Raw genomic sequence first — 18797 nt, 5'->3', positions numbered from 1 at the left:
GGAATCTGTGTCTACTGAGGAAAGGCAGTACTGCAGATATACTATTACCGACATTGGCTCTGAATTTTTCACTAACCAAGAGAGAGGAACTCCCAGAGATCTTAGACAGGTCTCAAAAGCCAACAACTGGGACTGTGTTTGCTTATGCTATACAAATGACATTAAAAGTCTCTTTATGAGAAGCCAAGAATAAACTACACAATACATTCCACACCTTCAGATTCAAAAAAAATTCTTACCCCCATTTATATGAAGGTAATGTTCATTCTTTGATGTCAACATAATAGTTGTGCTGCCACTTATAGCATTATTTATAACAACAACAAATATTTATATACCACTTTTCAACAAAAGTTTCCAAAGCAGTTTACATAGAGAAATAATAAATAAATAAGATGTCTCCCTGTCCCCAAAGGGCTCACAAAAAAAGAAATACAAGATAGACACTAGCAACAGCCACTGGAGGGGTGCTGTGCTGGGGATGGATAGGGCCAGTTGCTCTCCCCCTGCTAAATAAAGTGAACCACCACATTAAAAAGATGCCTCTTTGCCCAGTTCGCAAGGGCACAGTGTATACATTTGCATTTAATAGCACCAGTGTATACATTTGCACCAATGCAGTGAAGGGCTTTTGCTATTTCTCCCTCCCTGCATCTTCCATGGATGAGTGCATCTTTACTAGGCACAGATACAATCTGTTGGAGTAATTCCACTTCACAGTTCTATTGTTCTAAACTTGAGTAGCAGATTTCTATGAAACATCTGGTTGCCAATTTGAATTTTGGCAGGTGGGGGAAGCAGACGAATAATTAGCCCACACACTCGGGGTTAAAGTGGTGGCAGGTGGAAAAAGGCAGAGTGAGGCAGCCTAGGTGGGGAGAAGAGAGTGGGAATCTCATTTACTGCCCCGCCTGTATGGGCCTGCTCTGTTTCAAAGTGAAGTAGACCCTATAAATGCAATATGCAAAGCACCACATTCTATTAGAAATACCTTGTGTAAAATATAAACTTCACAGAACTAAGCCTTTTATCATAGCCCCTGCTGGAAAACAGCCATGTTATCATTCTTCACAGACCCATCCATAAATTATGGCAATGCTCACAAAAGTATATGCAAGATGTTATTTCCACACCGAAAATCCTGCATAAGAGATACATACCTTTCATTAGACAAGGTATGTACTTTCCTTTCATTACCTATGATTTGTACGGAGGCATATTGTTTTAAAGACTAGTTTCTAACCAATCGCCTGTAACTAATTGTCTTAAAGAAAACAATTTGCTTCTGCAGTTGGTCCCTGTTCTCGCAGATATGCCAGAAAAGAGTATTCCCTCTGCCATTTTCTATATACACTTAGATGATTTAATGCTGAATCTAAAGACATTAGACAGATTTATCTGAGGCAGTAAACATAGAGGGAGGCATTTCCCCCTACCACAGGAGAGAATGATCTTTTGAAAAAAGAATGCAGCAAAATAATATTCCCAGCTTTCGTTAGTTACCTGAAATGTGTCCTCCATCCTTGGTAGAAACAGCTGTTCTCTGTTGTCCTTGCCAAGACTTATTGGTCCAGCAATCTCTTTGTCTCCATATATCCAGAGAGTGACATTTGCTTGGGTTCCTGAATTTCCTGTCAGGACTGACACTTTCCATTTATCATCTGAAGGAAAAGGAGATTCACCATCTTGGATATTTCTCATTTCCTCTGTGAAGTACAGAATGTCAATAGTAGATCAGAATAATCAGGAATCTGAAGGTCGCTTTCAGAGAACATAAGGATAATAAGTGAAATAAAACATTAAAAATGCAATATGTCTTTGGTCCACATCACAGTGCTCTGGCTACCTGACATAATGAATGAACAGAACTCAGAAAAGAAAAAGCCCAGTGCAGACTTTACAGCTGCTATGTGGAAGTTGCTTGACATTGCTCCATGTGGCAGTTGTCACATGTGATGAGACATTCATGTGAAGCAGTTCACCAGTTGGTCAGCATCTTCAAATTGCTGAAAAAATAGTCTGTGGTGTATATACACAATATATAATTAATATATGGAATTCACTGCCATAGGATGTGAGTAATGTGTCAAGGGCTCCCTTGACTGTGACCCAAATAACTCTTGGAGAAAGAACCCATGATCAGCAGACCCCCATCTCCCACCTCAATCAGAGCTAGAGACTATTCAAGGCTCTAAGAAGCATCTGGGGAAACTGTGCCCTTGTAACCCTTGGCCTTGTCCCTAAAAAGAAACCCCCAGCATCTGCACCAGAACCCCAGGAACTCAGTCCCCACTAAAATCAGGCCCCATGTGGCCAGAGGTGCACCTAAGTAATTTTGGAGCCTGGACCTAAAGGCCTTTGGAGGTTCTCTGCCCCCCCCCCCCCCGCAAATGCATCATCATGTTTGGCTGGGTGACCACACCACCTGGGACAGACTAAAGAGCATTTGGGGGGCCCCAAGGGTTGTGGGGGCCCTGTACTTCGGCCTGGAAGTTCAGGGGTAAGAGCACTTCTGCATGTGGCAGCATTGGCAGAGCACTTGCCTGGCTGTTCACAGAGTGACTCAGAAAGGCAAAAGGGGCACCTTAGGAGGAGGAGTACAGATGTAAGCAAGGAGATGGAGAAGGGCCAGGAGGAGGTTGGGACCTTTTTGGAGCCGACTTAACTCACTTAAATCACCACAGTTGCAGGTTTCCACGGCTGGTGCAACAATCCTACCAGGCTGTGCTATCCCAACTCTGCACTGCAGTCCCTTCTGCAGATTTTGTTGAACTTTTTTTGCTCCCTGCCCCATGTCACCCACCTGCTAGGACTTTACCAGCTTGCCTGCTATTGCATATGCCATGAGCTGAATTCTGACATAATGGCACGGACATGAAAAATGGATTCAACAAGTACACACAGGGGAGGTCTGTCACTGACTGTGATTATGTCTATGACTCACAGCCAGTGATAGACCTCTTCTGTATAGAATCTCCATCTTCACAGGCAACCACTGGGTGATTTAGGGGTCAACAGAAGGGAAGGGAATTGTCATCATGCCCTGCTTATGGGCTACACAGAGGCATAACACAGATAGAAAGTTGCTTTTCTGTGGCATGTTAGCACTGCAGTGTTATGCAACTGGATAGGCTCTTCTGTGTATGGTAGGGCAAACATAATAGCTCCCTGACTACAGAAACAATCAGCTACAGATTTGATAAGTTCACAGTAGAAACCACATGGTTTCATGTGATAATCCACATGGCAATTGTCAGAATCTGGGGAACCACTTTTCACGTCCAGGTGGTTATTATAGGTGATTCTCTCCCTGCAAAAGAGCAGAAGAGCTGGCTCAGATGCAACATTCTCTTCCCACAGTTGCCAGCCAGATGCCTCTGTGTAGCCCATAAGCAGGGCATGATGACAATTCCCTTCCCTTCTGTTGACCCCTAAATCACCCAGTGGTTGCCTGTGAAGATGGAGATTCTATACAGAAGAGGTCTATCACTGGCTGTGAGTCATAGACATAATCACAGTCAGTGACAGACCTCCCCTGTGTGTACTTGTTGAATCCATTTTTCATGTCCGTGCCATTATATGTCCGTGCCATTTCATGTCCGTGCTGTCATAACGACAGCAGTGTTACATAATAGGATGTTGTTGTATTCTGTCTAGTCATCTTTTATGTATTGTTGTTAAGATGTTTGTCCCAGTGGGGATCCTGTTACTGTAGAGAGTGGGGTGTGTGTGTGTGTGTGTGTGAAGATAGAATAGAAAAGGAAGGGAAAGGAGAAGGAGAAAATGGAGAAAATGAAAAAGCTGTTTCTCCATAAATAAATAAGCCTTTAAATAAACCTTCAGTTAAATCTGCATCTTTGTGTGTATGAGAGAAGCAGCTATAAGACATTTGGTGAAAAGATTTTGAACCAGCTAAGCGTGTGATCCTGCAAAACTTGTGAATGTTCCTGCAACCTCATTTCACTGCATTACTGAGCCAACATTCCTGAATGGCTTTCTACTATCACTGCTGATGATGATTGTTACTTTAGCTTTCTGACCTGGACAACCCCTGAAGGTCCTTTTTCCTTATCAGTCCTGGACTTTGTTGTTCACTGGATGCCCACTGCAACATGGCTCAAAACCCACCACCACCTTCTTTCTTGTCCACCCCAGGAGAACCTGCTTGTATGTATGTATGTATGTATTTATTTATTTATTTAAAGTATTTCTATACCACCCCAAACTCTGGGCAGTTTACAATGGAAATCATGTAAAATATATTTTAAAAGAACATTTAAAACATTTAAAACCCAATATTAAAAAATTTTAAACTATGAATCTTATTAAAAGCCTGGGTGAATAAATGTGTCTTCAGTGCCTTTTTAAAAGTTGCCAGAGATGCGGAGGCTCTTATTTCAATAGGGAGCACATTCCAAAGTCCAAGGGAAGCAACGGAGAAGGACCGTTCCCGAGTAGCAGCCAGATGAGTTGTCAGCACCAGGGGCGTAGCCAGCCCGCCGGCGGCCCATGTGCGGCCACAGTGGGTGCCCCTGATAGCCCCGCCCCCCGCATCTGACATCAGATGCAGGGGCTAGCCATGCCCCCGCGTCTGACATCAGAAGCAGGGGCGTGGTCTGGCCGAACGGAGCCTGGAGGCTACGTTCGGCTGAGAGAGACTCAGTTGCTCTTTAACTGCCGAAGGGGCCGCACAGCCCTTTCGGCAGTTAAACGAAGGCTGGCACTGCTTTCGCAGCACAGCCCAGGAGCGGCTCTTCCCTGCAGGGAAGAGCCGCTCCTGGGCTGCGTTGCAAAGGCAGCGCCAGGCTTTTAGCTCCTGAAAGGGCCACACAGCCCCTTCAGGAGTTACTTAGGCTGGTGCTGCATTCGCAGTGCTCAACCAGGAGCGGCTCTTCCCTGCCTTTGCAGGGAAGAGCCACTCCTGGTTGGCACTGTGAACACAGCGCCAGCCTTTGTTTAGCTCCCGAAGGGGCCGCACGGCCCCCACTCAGGAGCTAAAGTAGCCTCCCTGCATCTGACGTCAGGCGCAGGGGGCATGTCGGGGCCGCTCTCGTGGCCCCTGATTGGTCAGCAGCCCGGGTTCTTTGAACCCATTGGCCCAGTGGTGGCTCCGCCCCTGGTCAGCACCCGCAGATGAACCTTTCCCCTAGAAACTATGGAGGTTCTATTTCTGCAATTACCTCCTCACCATACAGACAGGTGGTTTTACTCCAGCAAAGCAGAAGGCTATATTGCTTCACTGCCTGAATCCTGAAGGCCAGAGAGTATATAATCATTTGCCCTTTCCTACCAACTTGCAAGGGGGTGCCTATTCTTATGAAGCTGTTCTTCAAGTCTTAGTTTATCATTTCAACCCTACTTTGAATATGATTGTTGAATGTTACAAGTTCTATTCTAGGTCCCAACTGCCTGGTGAATCTATCGATTAGTATAATGCAGTACTGTGCGCATTAAGTGTAACCTTTGAGTTTGCCAGTTTTACTGATGATCAGGGATCAGGGATCAGTGAACTGATTCAAACTGTGTGGAAGACTGCAACTGGAGTGGAAACTTACCGTGGATAAAGTTAAAGCAATGGAGGAGGGTGGAAAATGCCCATGGGGTACTGGGTTCTGTTGTTTCTGAGGTGTTGAGCATAGATTCTCTGGTAGCATATGAAATTTTCAATGACAAACCATGAATCCACTTTCATATGCTACCAGAGAATCTACACTCAAAACATCTTAGTTAGCAACTTATAGAGTGGTTGACATCCTATGTGCTCTACACCACCACTCACTCTGGGCTACCCCAGTGCCCCCCGAGTGCAGTTATGGGGCTGCTGAAACCTCCATCATTCCCTAAGGGGAAGAACCTTAAAGGCGCGTAAATTCCATTAAATCTTTAAAAATCAGCCCGCTGCTCAATTCCTTTGAAATAATTCTGGCAGCTTTCTTGCCCCACTGGGCACTACCACCCACCCTACTCTGCTCTGGGCCACCGCTTTCCCCCTGATGTGAAGCTATACTTTTGCTAAAACCTCCATTATTCCCTATGGGAAAAATCTTAAACTTCAAAAATTCACCAAAAATCTGCCCTTTGTCCAATTCCTCTGAAATTTGGGTGGTAGCTTCCACCCATTGGGAAATACCACCCCCACCCACTATTTTTGCCCTGGGGCCATTTTTTCAAATCCAAAACATTTCGGATTTGGATTTTGCAATTTCAAACAAAGAACAAACTTGGGGTGTTTCAGATTGGCTGATTTTGAACAAAGAACAAAACGAGGGTGTTTCGGATTTGGGCCAAAAACAAAACAGAAAAAAAAAGCACAACCCTACCAGCAACCTTCTGCTTGTTAGTCAAGCATTTCCCCACTATCTGCCCTCCTGAGATCTCTAACACAAGGCTAGTTTTCAGACTATAAAATCAGCCATTGCCGAAAGCCTGCTCCCCCCCCCCCGCTTTTTTTTTAACCCAACAGGCACATTATTGTAACCACTGATGCTTCTGAATATGGTCTGGCTGCTGTCTTGACCCAGCAAAAAGGGGACAAGATAGTTACAGAGAAGATGAATTCTGTCATTGAAAAAGAAGCTCTAGCATGTCTCTGAGTGGCGAGTCACTTCAGGACTTACTTATGAGGCAGAAAATTCACTTTACGGAAAGACCATAAACCTCCATCTGCTTTAATTACTACTCAGGGATCAAGTTGAGTGATCCCAAGAATAACCAAAAAGATCACCAGACTTATGGGTTTTGATTTCCAGGTGGAATATCTGCCAGGTTTTCGGAATACAATTGCAGATTGTTTATCTTGACTTCCACTACGAGGCCAAGAGGAGATCCCAGAAGACAAGGATGAAGGAGTAGTAATTGTGCAAATAGCTTTATCCACTAATGGAGTTATCATCTCTTCTGAATGGGAACAGTGTTCCTTGTAAGAGGGAGTCCCAGATGTTGTTGACTACAACCCCCAGAATCCCCAGCTGCAATGGCCTTTGGCTGGGGATTCTGGGAGTTGTAGTCAACAACATCTGGGAATCCTTACAGGGAACACTGAATGGGAAGTGGCCTTCAGTGCTGATCAAGGGCTTATTGAACTTAAACCTTACATAACTAATGGATGGCCACAGAAAAATAAGGTACCTGAACATCTTCAACCATGCATGGACATAAAAAGTGAGCTGTATCTTCTCAATGAGCTGGTGCTGAGGACTGATTGTTTGGGGATGCCAACCTCATTACAAGCAAAAGTTATCAAAATTGCCCACAAAGGTCCACTGAGCATGAGCTTGATCAAAAAGCGAATCAGAGAAAGGTTTTGGTGGCCAGGTATGGACAAGCACATTGAAAATGTAATCACACCCTATATGGCTTGTGCTGTATTTGAAAAATCGCATAATACCTTTACCGCCCCCTTAACCCCAGTAGAGTATCCCAGTGGTCCCTTGCAAAAACTTGATCTGGATATAATGGGGCTTTTTGATAACGAACCTGCCCTCCCCATGGCCGCTGTGGCTGCCGCACTCATCCCACCGTGCAGCGGCACTTTTTCCAAGGTAAAAGACTGATTTCTGGATTCCCCTTGCAGATTCCCCTTTACATGTATGGCCCTCATGCCAGCTCACAAGCAGGGAGGCTTGGCTCACCACCAGACTGAGCCCCCCCCCCACTCCACCCTTTGTTTCAGCTCGAGGGTGAGCCTTTGATTTCAAGCCAGGTCGCACATCCCTAATAAAACCATAGCTCTAGACATCGTAAATGGAGATCTGAAACAGTTAGGCTCAAGTTCAGCATGCAGTCACTTGACTCATGATGTGCATGAAGAAACCTGATATCTGAACCTTGACATCTGAAAAACTGAACAGTAGACAAAGGACAGAGCAAGAGAGTAAAACTGAAATAACTGTTCTTTGTTATAAAGTCTGTGCAAGCTAATTATGGATTACTTGAATCATTTATTTCTCAAAGAAGGAGGGTGTGTGTGAAATTCCCAATTCAGACTCTGTTAGTGTCAAGAGTAGCAAATAAAACTGACAGTGATCTTGTGAAAAGTGCTATTGCAAAGTGGGTGGGGGAAATAGAGAGCCCAAAGCTCCTTAAGTGTTATTCCACCTAATGTGTGATATCATTTCCACCGTTAGAATCAACACTTTCCTATTTCTACAAAAAAGGTGGGAATGTGCAAGTACCGTTTAACATTTATGATGTGGAAGCCCTAGTTTTGTGTTGTCTAAAACTGACTGCTCTGCAAAAGATTTCAGTCCTTTCAGTATAAATTTTGATACTGGCAAAAACGAACAAACAAAAAACACCCCTTAGTAATGTGCTTAATTTACATCATAGTTATTATGAGAACTTTCAACATATTTTCTTGAACTGGGGGTATAACAGAGAAATATTAAAAATTCAGTCTAAAATGCACTGGTATTATGTTGCTCTTCCATGTGATAAATGCAACATAAGATGATTTACATGAATCTGCCAGCCTTATCAGATTTTTGAGAGGCTCTCCTGCATATTCCAACACCATTGGAAGTGGAGTCACTCGGGAGAGGGCCCTCACCACAGTGGCCCCACACACTGGAAATTCCGCCCAAATGTAGCCCAAAGGAAGAAAAAACCCACGCTCTGCAACTATCACCCAGAACATTTCCAGACTGGGCTTTTAGCTCGCTCTCCTCCTGAACACAGGGTGTGCATTGACATGTCGGCCAGATTTATCCAGAAGTCCACTGAAGGTTAATGTTAGGTTCTTAAACCAAGCAGGAAATCCCATGTAGAGCACCACCTCATAGGATGGCAAGAATGAAACTTTGTGTCCATTTTTAGTAATACAGTTTTGTGCACAACACCAGTGAAAAAGACGCTTTTCACTGGTGTGTTAAATGTGTTGTAATATTAGGTATCCCTATGCAGTGGAATCCTACACAAAGGAGCGAGGGGAGTTAGACTAAAACTCACTAGTTAACCAGATGTAAGAAGTCAAGGAAAATGTTAAACAGAACTCCTCATTCTCCATTTTCCTTCTGGAGAAGGTGTGGCAAAGCTGAAGAGGGCCCTGGGATAAGAAGTGAAGATGGGCCCCTTGCCACCTTCTTCTACCCACCCAACTGCCCACATGCCAGAGCCAGCGTGCTGTAGTGGTTAGAGTGCTGGACTAGGACCGGGGAGACCTGAGTTCAAATCCCCATTCAGCCATGAAACTAGCTGGGTGACTCTGGGCCAGTCACTTCTCTCTCAGCCTAACCTACTTCACAGGGTTGTTGTGAAACAGAAACTCAAGTATGTAGTACACTGCTCTGGGCTCCTTGAAGGAAGAGTGAGATATAAATGTAATAATAATAATAATAATAATAATATTTTTAAAAGCAGCTTTACTGGGAACAGCCTATATTCTGCGATGATATCTATAACAATTGACAATAAAATTCAGCCATCCCAGGTCCTTGGGAAGGACTCGATGTCTGGATAAAACAAACCAGTCAATAACACCTGTCTGACTGTGTAAACAAGAAATAATAATGTCTTTGTTGCAGAAAACAATATATGGACATAGTGAAAAATCTATATATTTAATTATCTTAAATGTACCTGTCACTAAATCCAAGCATGGCACCTCTCACGAGAGTTTGGGATGGGGATGAGGAGAGAAAATGGCAGCAGTGGGACAGCCGGAGAGGGAAAGCACCCGCCTGCCGACGGGCAGGGAAGGAAAGCACTGGCCAGGTGGCCGGAGAGGAAAAGCGGACTGGGAGGGGGGCAAATGGAGAATGGACTGGGGCTGAAGGGAGGAGGAAATGAAGATGTGGAGCACAGACCGGGAGAACTAGGGGCACAGATGCTCAGCACCAGATCACCTAGTAAGTTATTATTGGCATTCCTTTTTCTCACTCCATCCTATGCAAATAATATTGTACATTCCCCATACACCAGTAGCTTGCCATCAAGTCTGGGGTGTGGGAGTGGGGAGAGAAGAGTCTGCTGTTTCCCAGCTAGGATTGTGGGGGCCTTGTGAGCCCAGGGGCATTTGTCCCCTCTTGTTCAATTAAAGCTATGACCCTGCTTCTGGAACTGGGCTCATTAAGCAATCTGGGCTTATACTGCATAGTAACCCGTAGAGAAACAGATGCAGAGCATTCATCTTAAACGAAGGGTGAGACATTCCAGATTGAAACTGAGTACCATCAAGGATGTGTGTATTTAGGCTACAAACCCAGAGCTTGGGGAAAGAGGAAGGAAAAGCAGTTTGTGCTCTTCTCCATTTGAAGCACTGAGGCAATGGGTAATGTGACCAAACTAGATAATGCCCAGGCCCTGCCACAATGATGAACTTCCCTCTGAAAATCCATAAGCAAATAATGCCCTGCGAGTTGTGTGCTATAAATAGCTCTTTGTAGACATGTAAACCAATGGCATTTATTTCCTACAGGCTAAAAATGTTCCACTCTGAAAACTGGATTTGATTGTTACCCTGGATTAGTCACACTTGAGGGGATCAAGAGGCAAATCTACCATGACCAAGAAAAAAAATTCTAAAGGCTAAATAGATGAGCAGTTAGGCTGTTTCACAAAACCTTCCTTCCTTTTGTCTCTGTTATAATGAACCTAGATCAAAATAAATGAATGAAATCTTATTCCAGGAGAAGCCTTCCAAGCTTGTTGCTTTACATTTCCGGGCTGAAATGGCTTGCTATTTCTTGCTAAAAAAATTCACTGCCTTGTTTCTTGGGGCCAGATGGTTTGCTATCTAATTAATAAGACCCTACTTAAACTCTTGTGCTCCTTTGTTTTCAAGAACATTCAGCTTTATCAGATTCACATCATCATCATCCTGTATGTGTATAATCTTTCACTTTTTTTGGTTACCATTTCTGGATGCTGAAATAAGGGTGAAGGAGGGTCAATTGGAAACAAGATGGTATAGAAAACAGACAAAAAATGGCATTTTATTAGAGAGTAATTTGGCTCATTCAGCAATAATTAAGGAACAAACAGTGAAGAATATGATACAGAAGGCAGTGGGGGTTTATACAGTAGGATACAGAGAAGAATCAAAAGAAAAAGCACAAAGGTTAATAAGAGCTAATGGATATACGCTGCCTATATTGAAGAGTAGGAAGGTGACATTCACAAAAAGATTGCCAGTATCGAAAATTCAATTTCTTACTAATAAATGTATCTGGCAAACTCAGAAGCTTCTGGAGAGAGATGGAGTTAAAGCTAATGTAGTATGCAGTGCACCAATAATGTCAAAACAACAATTGGATGACTCTCAATTGTATGATAGGAAGTGTGAGCTTAATGATTGTGTTATTTGTGAAAGGAGAGAGGGTTGGTGTAGTTTAAAGGGAGTGATGTATATGATAGAGTGTTTGGAATGTTCCTCTTTTTATATAGGGGAAACAAGGAAACAAGAATCTCATGTTGTGGCAATGAAACTTTAACATCCTGAAGGTTCTGATCGGAGTCCCAATCGTGAACCCTCAGTTTCATCACCAGGCCTGACTCCATTTCTCCGCATTCTGATGTAGTGTCCATGGAACTGCAGGCCTATTCAACTGTAATTCTGCATTATCTGTGAATGCAGCCGTTAAAGCTACCGGGCATGTTCAGCCTGGAAGGCAGGTGGAACCCTATCTCTCCCCGCCCCCAACTGTCCTATGCAGAGATCATCTGAATAGCCTCATTCTGTTCCAAGCAGGGGTGAAAAGTGGAGCTGCGTCTTCTAACAAACCAGGGATTGGGATATTGGTAGATGTTTCAGGCGCAACACAGACCAGACAGCTCCAAGGGGAGCACAGCACTAAAAGGTGTGAGGGCCTCAGATAGCTATAAGCATAAGAACAAAATTGCTGGGCATAATAAAGAAAGAGGGATGTTGCTCCAGCGGATGCTTGTTTGGAGTTATTGACAGTTTTTATATGGCTTCTGCCCAGGTAGCATGTATTACTGCCGTCACTTCCTTGGGGAAGGCTCTGCAGTTTAAAGAGGCCTTGTCCAATTTTGTAAGAGTTGGCTCCAGTGGTGCTGATGCACCTGGCAGGACCTCAAGGAGGTCCTTGAGAACTTGGACTAGCAGGTCCTCAAGGGACCCAGTTATGCAGGGTTGTCCAAAGTCTGGGTCATGGGGTCCTCACACCCTGTCTCATTACCTGAACTGTCCTCCTTAGCTCCTAATTGGAGGGCGGAGGTTGTTCCTGGATCTGGGATAATGATACACAAATGCTTTATTCAGGGCTCAATCACATGATTATTCATCAGGAATTGTTCATTGTTTTCTTCTATCTGTTTGGATGCACACATGTTGGGAGATGGACTATTGTGATCAATAGTAGATCACAAGCTTTGAATGTAATGCAGAAGGTCTCCAATTCAATCCTGGCATCTCCAAGTTAAAAGATCTTGGGTAACAGGGATGGAAAGAGCTCTGGACCTGGGAAGGTGGTGCCAATCAGAGTAATCAGTTCTGGGCAGGCTGGACCAATGGTCTGATTCAATATAACTGTCATTTGTTCAAATCCACTGCATATTATCTAAACATATGAGTAGTTCAATAAACGATTTAGTTCCAGATCAGCCTGAATTCAAAAGGTCCCCCCCTTTTTAAATCAACTTGGATGAGTCAGCAAAAAAGTGGCCAAGTGAACACATCATCACTCAAGGGTGGTGGGGGGAAGGTAAAAGAAAACGACTACAATAATTTACATGTAGCAATATGCAGAAAAAACATGAAGAGGCTCTTCTCACGATTAGTGAGAAGAGCCTGGATGGGTTTTGCGGGGACAGCAGGCTAAGCTTGCTCTCCCTGCAGACGAGCAGTCTGTCTGCTCTGGGCGGCCGAATTGGCAGCTCACAAAACTGCCGGTTCCATTATGGAGCCGGCAGGGGCTGGGGAGATCGGGGGCCGTGTGGCCCCTGGAAGCTCCAGCATGCCCTGCGCCTTTTCAGCCTCCCAGTCAGGGGTCTTCTTGTGAGTTGCTGTGGCATGGAGCCGTGCCACGGCAACTCACAATAAAAAAACCCAGGTTTGTGGAGCGCTCACTCCACAAACCCAGTTTAAGGGGAGGGGTAGTTTGGCGAATTAACCTCCTGGAGGACACCAGGCTCACCTGCAAGCCCAGTGGTTCTCACAGTCCACCGAAATTGGGCTAAGCTCACCTGGCCTGATTTTGGTGGGCAGTGTGAATAGCCTCAAAGAATGTTTAATATACAGAAAAGAATGGTGGGGAAAGCATCTATCTACAAAAAAGCTCCCCAAAATTCTCAGAGATCTCCTGCCACTTGAATTCACATTGGGAATTACTCATTGACAACTGCTTAATATATACTGCCTTGCACTGCAAAGAAGAGAATTCAGATAGTAGATTACATTTGCAGATGGCATAGGGTTTAAGACAGCATGGGACCTCAATCTGCAATTCACTATGAAGCCCATGTGATGGTAAAGTTGGTAGCAGCAGGCCTGATAGGTGCCAGCAAGATGCCAAAATAAAGCAAGACAAAAATCAGTATTGCATTGTAGATTACATGTAAACACACTAATTCTCACTTGCAATAGGAGAATCTGGTCGTATGTGGAACAACAGACTCTGAGTTCCAACTTGTTGCTGTTTGGAGTCTCTGATCACTTCTTTCTGCTGAGCAGGAGTTGCAGATGTTCCTGTAGGCTTTTCTCTGCCAACTGATTTTCAATTAAAAGAAATATGAAAGATCATTATGTTCTGTTTCTCTGGAACTCCTTAATACATTCAAGAGGCTAAAAGACCTTCCAGGTTTCAACAGAAAGGCCTTACAGTTTTCTTTTAAACAAACAAACATCAATAAATACAATATTGCAGGAGTGCATTTTTTTCTCCTTATGAATTGTACAGGTATACTTGCTTGATTCCCCCCCCCCCCCGACTGAGGCGCATCACTCCTTAACATCCACTCAGCTCACCACACAAAATGACATGGTAATAAATTCCAATTAATGCTTTGAAAATTCAAGTCACCGGTTATCATTTATGGACACTTCAAGCATCTTGTCCCTGAGGCTCATTCCTCCACCATGTCCCTTTACCCTGCTATATTTTCTGCTCTTTAAAAAGAAATGTTGTGCTGAGCCTACTTCAAACAAAAATGAAGGTGGGTAGAGTTCACCAAGCACTGCTTCTGTGTATATTCTATTAACTTGCTGAAGGATAGTGTTGTGAAGTACACCTGGTTTTGCACTCTGTAAATGCTCAGAGGGAAAGAGGCAAAGTCACATCATACACAAACTGAATTGGTTCTTGGAGATGGTGGCCATGTAGGATCTGGGCGCACAAACAGAGACAGAGGGAGACCAAGGGCGTATCTAGGGTGGGGCAGGCAGGGCACGTGCTCTGGGTGCCACTTGAAGGGGGTGCCATTTTTTAAAATTAAAAAATGGCAGCCAAAAACAGAATGGCCACTCTGCATGCTCAAATGGCCTCTGTGATGCCCTAGGCCATGCCAGGCTTTGCAGAGGCCATTTGAGCATGCGTGGTGGCCACTTTTTTCAGTGGACATTTAAAAAAAAATTTTTTTTAAATCACCACCACACATGCTCAAACGGTCCCCGCGAGGCCCTAGAGGCCAGCGGTGGGAGGGGGAACCTTTGCAAAAAAAAAAAAAAACCCATGGCCTTTAGGAAGCCCGCCGAAGGGGCTACAGGTTAAAAAAAAATTAAAAAATTAATATAAGTTATTGTACACACATTCAGATTGGCACTAAGTACAGAAAATCAGGGTTTGTAAATACTGAGCTGAAGCTTATGAGCTAGGATTATATTCATTTGTTCTTACTTTGCTTCTTGTGATAAGTGAGTTAAATGTGATGTCTTAATAATATGGCTATTAATGGTGAGTTTGGCTTTGAATCAGTGTGAAATCCTTAGTATTAAGGCCCACTGGGAGTTTCTTGCTCTCTTTCTCTCATTTTAACCATCTTTCTGAAAGACTAGAATATATTCCAAGTAGTGACACAGTTTACTCTGCATATCCTTTAATTATTTTCACAGTTATCTAGGAAAAGCCAAGTTCTCCATTTATTTTTAAAACTTATGTAATAGTGATGCTACAATGCATAGTAGAGAATTAGACAGGCACTTCTGTTTAGTTTTCCAAGTACACCTCCGCATATTATTTGGGTATTTCATGATCCCCAGCATACTGAAATTTGTAGTTTTCCAGCATTTTTTGGTCTGGCTACGTCCAGTGTTAAATAGTTTTTGAAATATTAAAAGGTTAACGAGCTTGACTTGTATTTTTGAGCTGATATTATGGTAAGGTTATCTGAAAGATGGGTGTCAGATGTTTGGACAGGGGGCACAATTTCAGTGCTTGCCCTAGGCATTATTTACCCTAGATACGCCTCTGAGGGAGACATACTCAGAAAGTTCAATGGGTTTTATTATAGGAAGTTGCTCATCAGATAAAATTCAAACAAGTTATCCAAATTAAAAACATGTTTCCGATTCAAGGTGTATTGTAATGTGCCTAACTAACATATTTGTGTGAGCTCAGTAATTACAGCTATCTAACAAATCCTAATAAAATGTTTAGAGAGAAGCAGAGAAAGAAGGAAGAAAGGAAGGCTTAGGAGAGGGATGGCAGTGATTAGTAGGGAGGAGGGAAGGGAGCAGGCTGCACTGTGCATTGAATAGGCATCTCACCAGGCTCACGAAAAAGGTTTCAAAGGATTTGTTCATTACTGGAGCTTGGAAATGATGCAGGCTTCAGATGGAGGAGAAATGGGAGTAATGGAGAACAGGAGCCTGGGGTGCAAGCTTCAAGCAGTCAAGCAGGCTGGGGCAGCTGCTCAGAGCAAAGCAGAGAGAGAGAGCACCATGGCTGGGTAGTCTTTGACTGCTTACTGCGCAGCAGAAGTCAAGACAGTTCCTGTCCATGGAAAGAGTTCCTGCTTTTAGCCCCGCAGTTTTAGCAGCAAACTCTGGGATGGCTCCTGAGCACAGATCTGCTGGTCGGCAAAGCCTGCTAGCTCTCTGTTAAATGAGCTCCATTCTTCATAGTTGTTTCTTCCCTTGATCTCCACAGAGTCTATTCAAAATATCATTATTCTTCCTGGATCTCAAAAAGGTGACAATTTGCTGTTACCCTCTGATATTGTCTTTCAATGATTGATATTAGTTCTGGATATTAGCTCAGTCCAGGGAGATCTGAATCCCATCTTCTGTTAGCTGCTGTTTTGGGGAGGAGATTGTTCTATTTTGCCCAAAGCAAATCTGCATCTCTGAACTGCAAATGGGCGTCTTTTCTTGTCCCCAGATTTCTGGTACCTGGTCCCAGAAGGTGTTTAAAAGTGTTAATAAAAGAAGAATCAAAGCTATAGATGTTTTCTTTGTGTGCATCTACCTAGAGTGGAATTTATATAGATAGAAATTGGGTATTCCCTTTGGGCAGAGCAGAGCAATCATTAACAAGGATTAACATAGACCTTTTGCAGGAGGAAATGTGAGCTCAGCTTCTAGCTTCTTCCACAGACATTATCTGATAGTAAGTTGAATTTTAGCATTTGGATAGACCAAGCCTGGCCATTGTATTTCTTTTGAATACTCATTTCACAAGCACTGAGAATACAATGCTGGTTTGCCTCTTCTTTCACAGAGCAATTACCATCGGTCTCAGGTCATGTACTGGTCAGTTCACCTTGAGTTCAGGCATTAATTGATTCCTTAATAAAATGGAATTCAGACACAGGTCTGAATTCCATATAATTCTGGGTTGGTACCTCTGGGTTTAATGTTGGGGTCACGGTGTCCCCAGAAATAGCAGCCTGTAAGTTCATCTGATGCTTAAGAGCACCAACATAATTATAATATGTATTACAATAACAGAAATACCATTATTAATTAGAAGAGAATATTTATTTTAATCTTTCAAATTCCTTGACTAGTGACTTTTTGCAGTTGCTTCTATTTATTGTCTTTGACTCAGCATTGAAGACAATAGTTTAGATGATCCTGTGTAGCACAAGCACAAAGGTTCTCACATATGTAAATTCCCCCTCACCTTCCACCATACTGCAGTTCCCTTAGTCTCCTGAAAAACTGTTCCTGTGGGGCAGAACCTCAGGAAGGGCATGAGATGCAGCATGGGAGGTGGCATAGTTGGAAACTGGGCACTGCTGGCAGGTGTGTGTGTGTGTGTGTGTGTGTGTGTGTGTGTGTGTGTGTGTGTGTGTGAAAGTGTGCCTATCTGCAGCCTTACCAACTTGACATCTACATCCTGGCTCTGCAGCAAGCCAGGCCAAGTAAATGGCCATGTCATAAGGACACCCTCTAGGGTGCAGTGCCAGACTGGATGCAGTTAGCGGACCCAGTCTGAATACAGCCAGCTGACCTCTATCCCTTACAAGAACCTCACATCCAAGCCAGTCCAGCAGCCTAACCAACTCATCCAAGTGGAAATACAGATTTCCTCACTGTATTTCACCTTGTCTTGTTCATATCATATCATATCATATCATATCATATCATATCATATCATATCATATATCTGCTTTTGGCCTGATTTCCCTTGACTGATCTTGACAACAACTTCTATTTCTGTATTTATTTTTTTTATTTTCTGTTTCTCTATTTCTGATTTACTTGTATTTGGCCTCGTCTGCCTTTAATCTAAATCTAATCTAACTATTCATCATATACATGCTAAATAAATGTTTTGGTCCTCTTCCACATGATTACCCGACTGCAGCCTGTCCCCGTCATATCAAGACCTGACAAATCTGAAGGTCCTTGTGTTGCGCCCAGGTTTGGAAAATCCTCTCCCCCGATCCTTGCATTACATCCCATTACATTCTACCATTACCAAGAGATGGAGTAGCTTTTGTAGGGAGCTGAAATAGGCAGCGGAGGGAAGAGAAGGTTGCTTGCCCGAGATCCACTGTGTTCTCACTACTTAGAATTCAACCAAATATCAGCCAATCTACCTCAGATACCTGCTTGTCCTTATTGTAGTTGCTTGTCCTTTTCCTATTATTATTTCTCAGCTTGTGTACTAAAGTGATAAAGGTCCAGGTAGTCCAAAGGTGATGATTGCTCACAAAATCATCACTTGATACCACCATATTGGATAACTACTGGCCAATTTGTTATTACAGCAAAATACCAGGACAGCCTATTGCAACATTCAGCCCACACACAGCAGCAGTGCAAAAACACTCACACAGAGGAAATGTAGGGATAAACAATCAGGCTTGGAAGCCTTGGATGGCTTCCAAATGTAATTATCTCTCATGGATATAACCTTCTCTCATGCCTTCCCTGCAAAACCTAAGCAAATAGATAACATTCTCTTTACTTCATGACACCAGGCAGGAGTAAAGATCTGCAGCTAAAACAAGTTATCCCTTCAAACCTTTTGTAGCAGATTATAGCCTTTGTCTCAGAGCAAGCTTACATGAGGGAAAGACATGCTGAATCATCCCTGCCAAGCTTTATGGCAAAAGCTACTCCTAAAACTCTTCTGTATTTCTGGTGGAATAAAAAATGGCTGCCACCACCACCACTCCTCTCTATTACAGAGCTTGAAGCTTCCTGGGCTTGAGGTGGAATTCCCAGGGAAAACTCTCTTTCTTTTGCTCTTGGAAATGTACAAAAATCTTCCACGTGCAAGCCCATGCTTGGTGAGAAAACTGATAGCTGCTACACTCCTGAGGCGTGTTTGCACGAGAGGTGGGGAAAAGCCCCCTTTCAGTCCACCTTCCTCCTAAGTTAAAAATTCACTCGGACAGGCTTGTAAAAGAAAAGAACAAAAAGAAAAACAAGTTTATTTAAATGCTACAGG

At 43.4% G+C, this 18797-nt stretch overlaps 1 protein-coding gene across 1 annotated transcript in view; it reads right to left on the bottom strand.

The window, feature by feature from the left end:
• Nucleotides 1-18797, bottom strand: part of RP1 (RP1 axonemal microtubule associated) — a 339664-nt gene that overhangs the window by 256231 nt on the left and 64636 nt on the right. The window contains exons 16-18 of the mRNA XM_053242771.1: nucleotides 13587-13666; nucleotides 9476-9481; nucleotides 1504-1704 (exon numbers count right to left, since the gene is read on the bottom strand). Of these exons, the coding sequence (XP_053098746.1) occupies nucleotides 1504-1704; nucleotides 9476-9481; nucleotides 13587-13666 (287 nt within the window). The remainder of the gene's footprint in view (nucleotides 1-1503; nucleotides 1705-9475; nucleotides 9482-13586; nucleotides 13667-18797) is intronic.

This window comes from Hemicordylus capensis, chromosome 4, assembly GCF_027244095.1.
Source record: "Hemicordylus capensis ecotype Gifberg chromosome 4, rHemCap1.1.pri, whole genome shotgun sequence".
Taxonomy (NCBI): domain Eukaryota; kingdom Metazoa; phylum Chordata; class Lepidosauria; order Squamata; family Cordylidae; genus Hemicordylus; species Hemicordylus capensis.
Note: the sequence above shows the minus strand (reverse complement) of the source record. Positions and strands in the feature narration are given on the sequence as shown.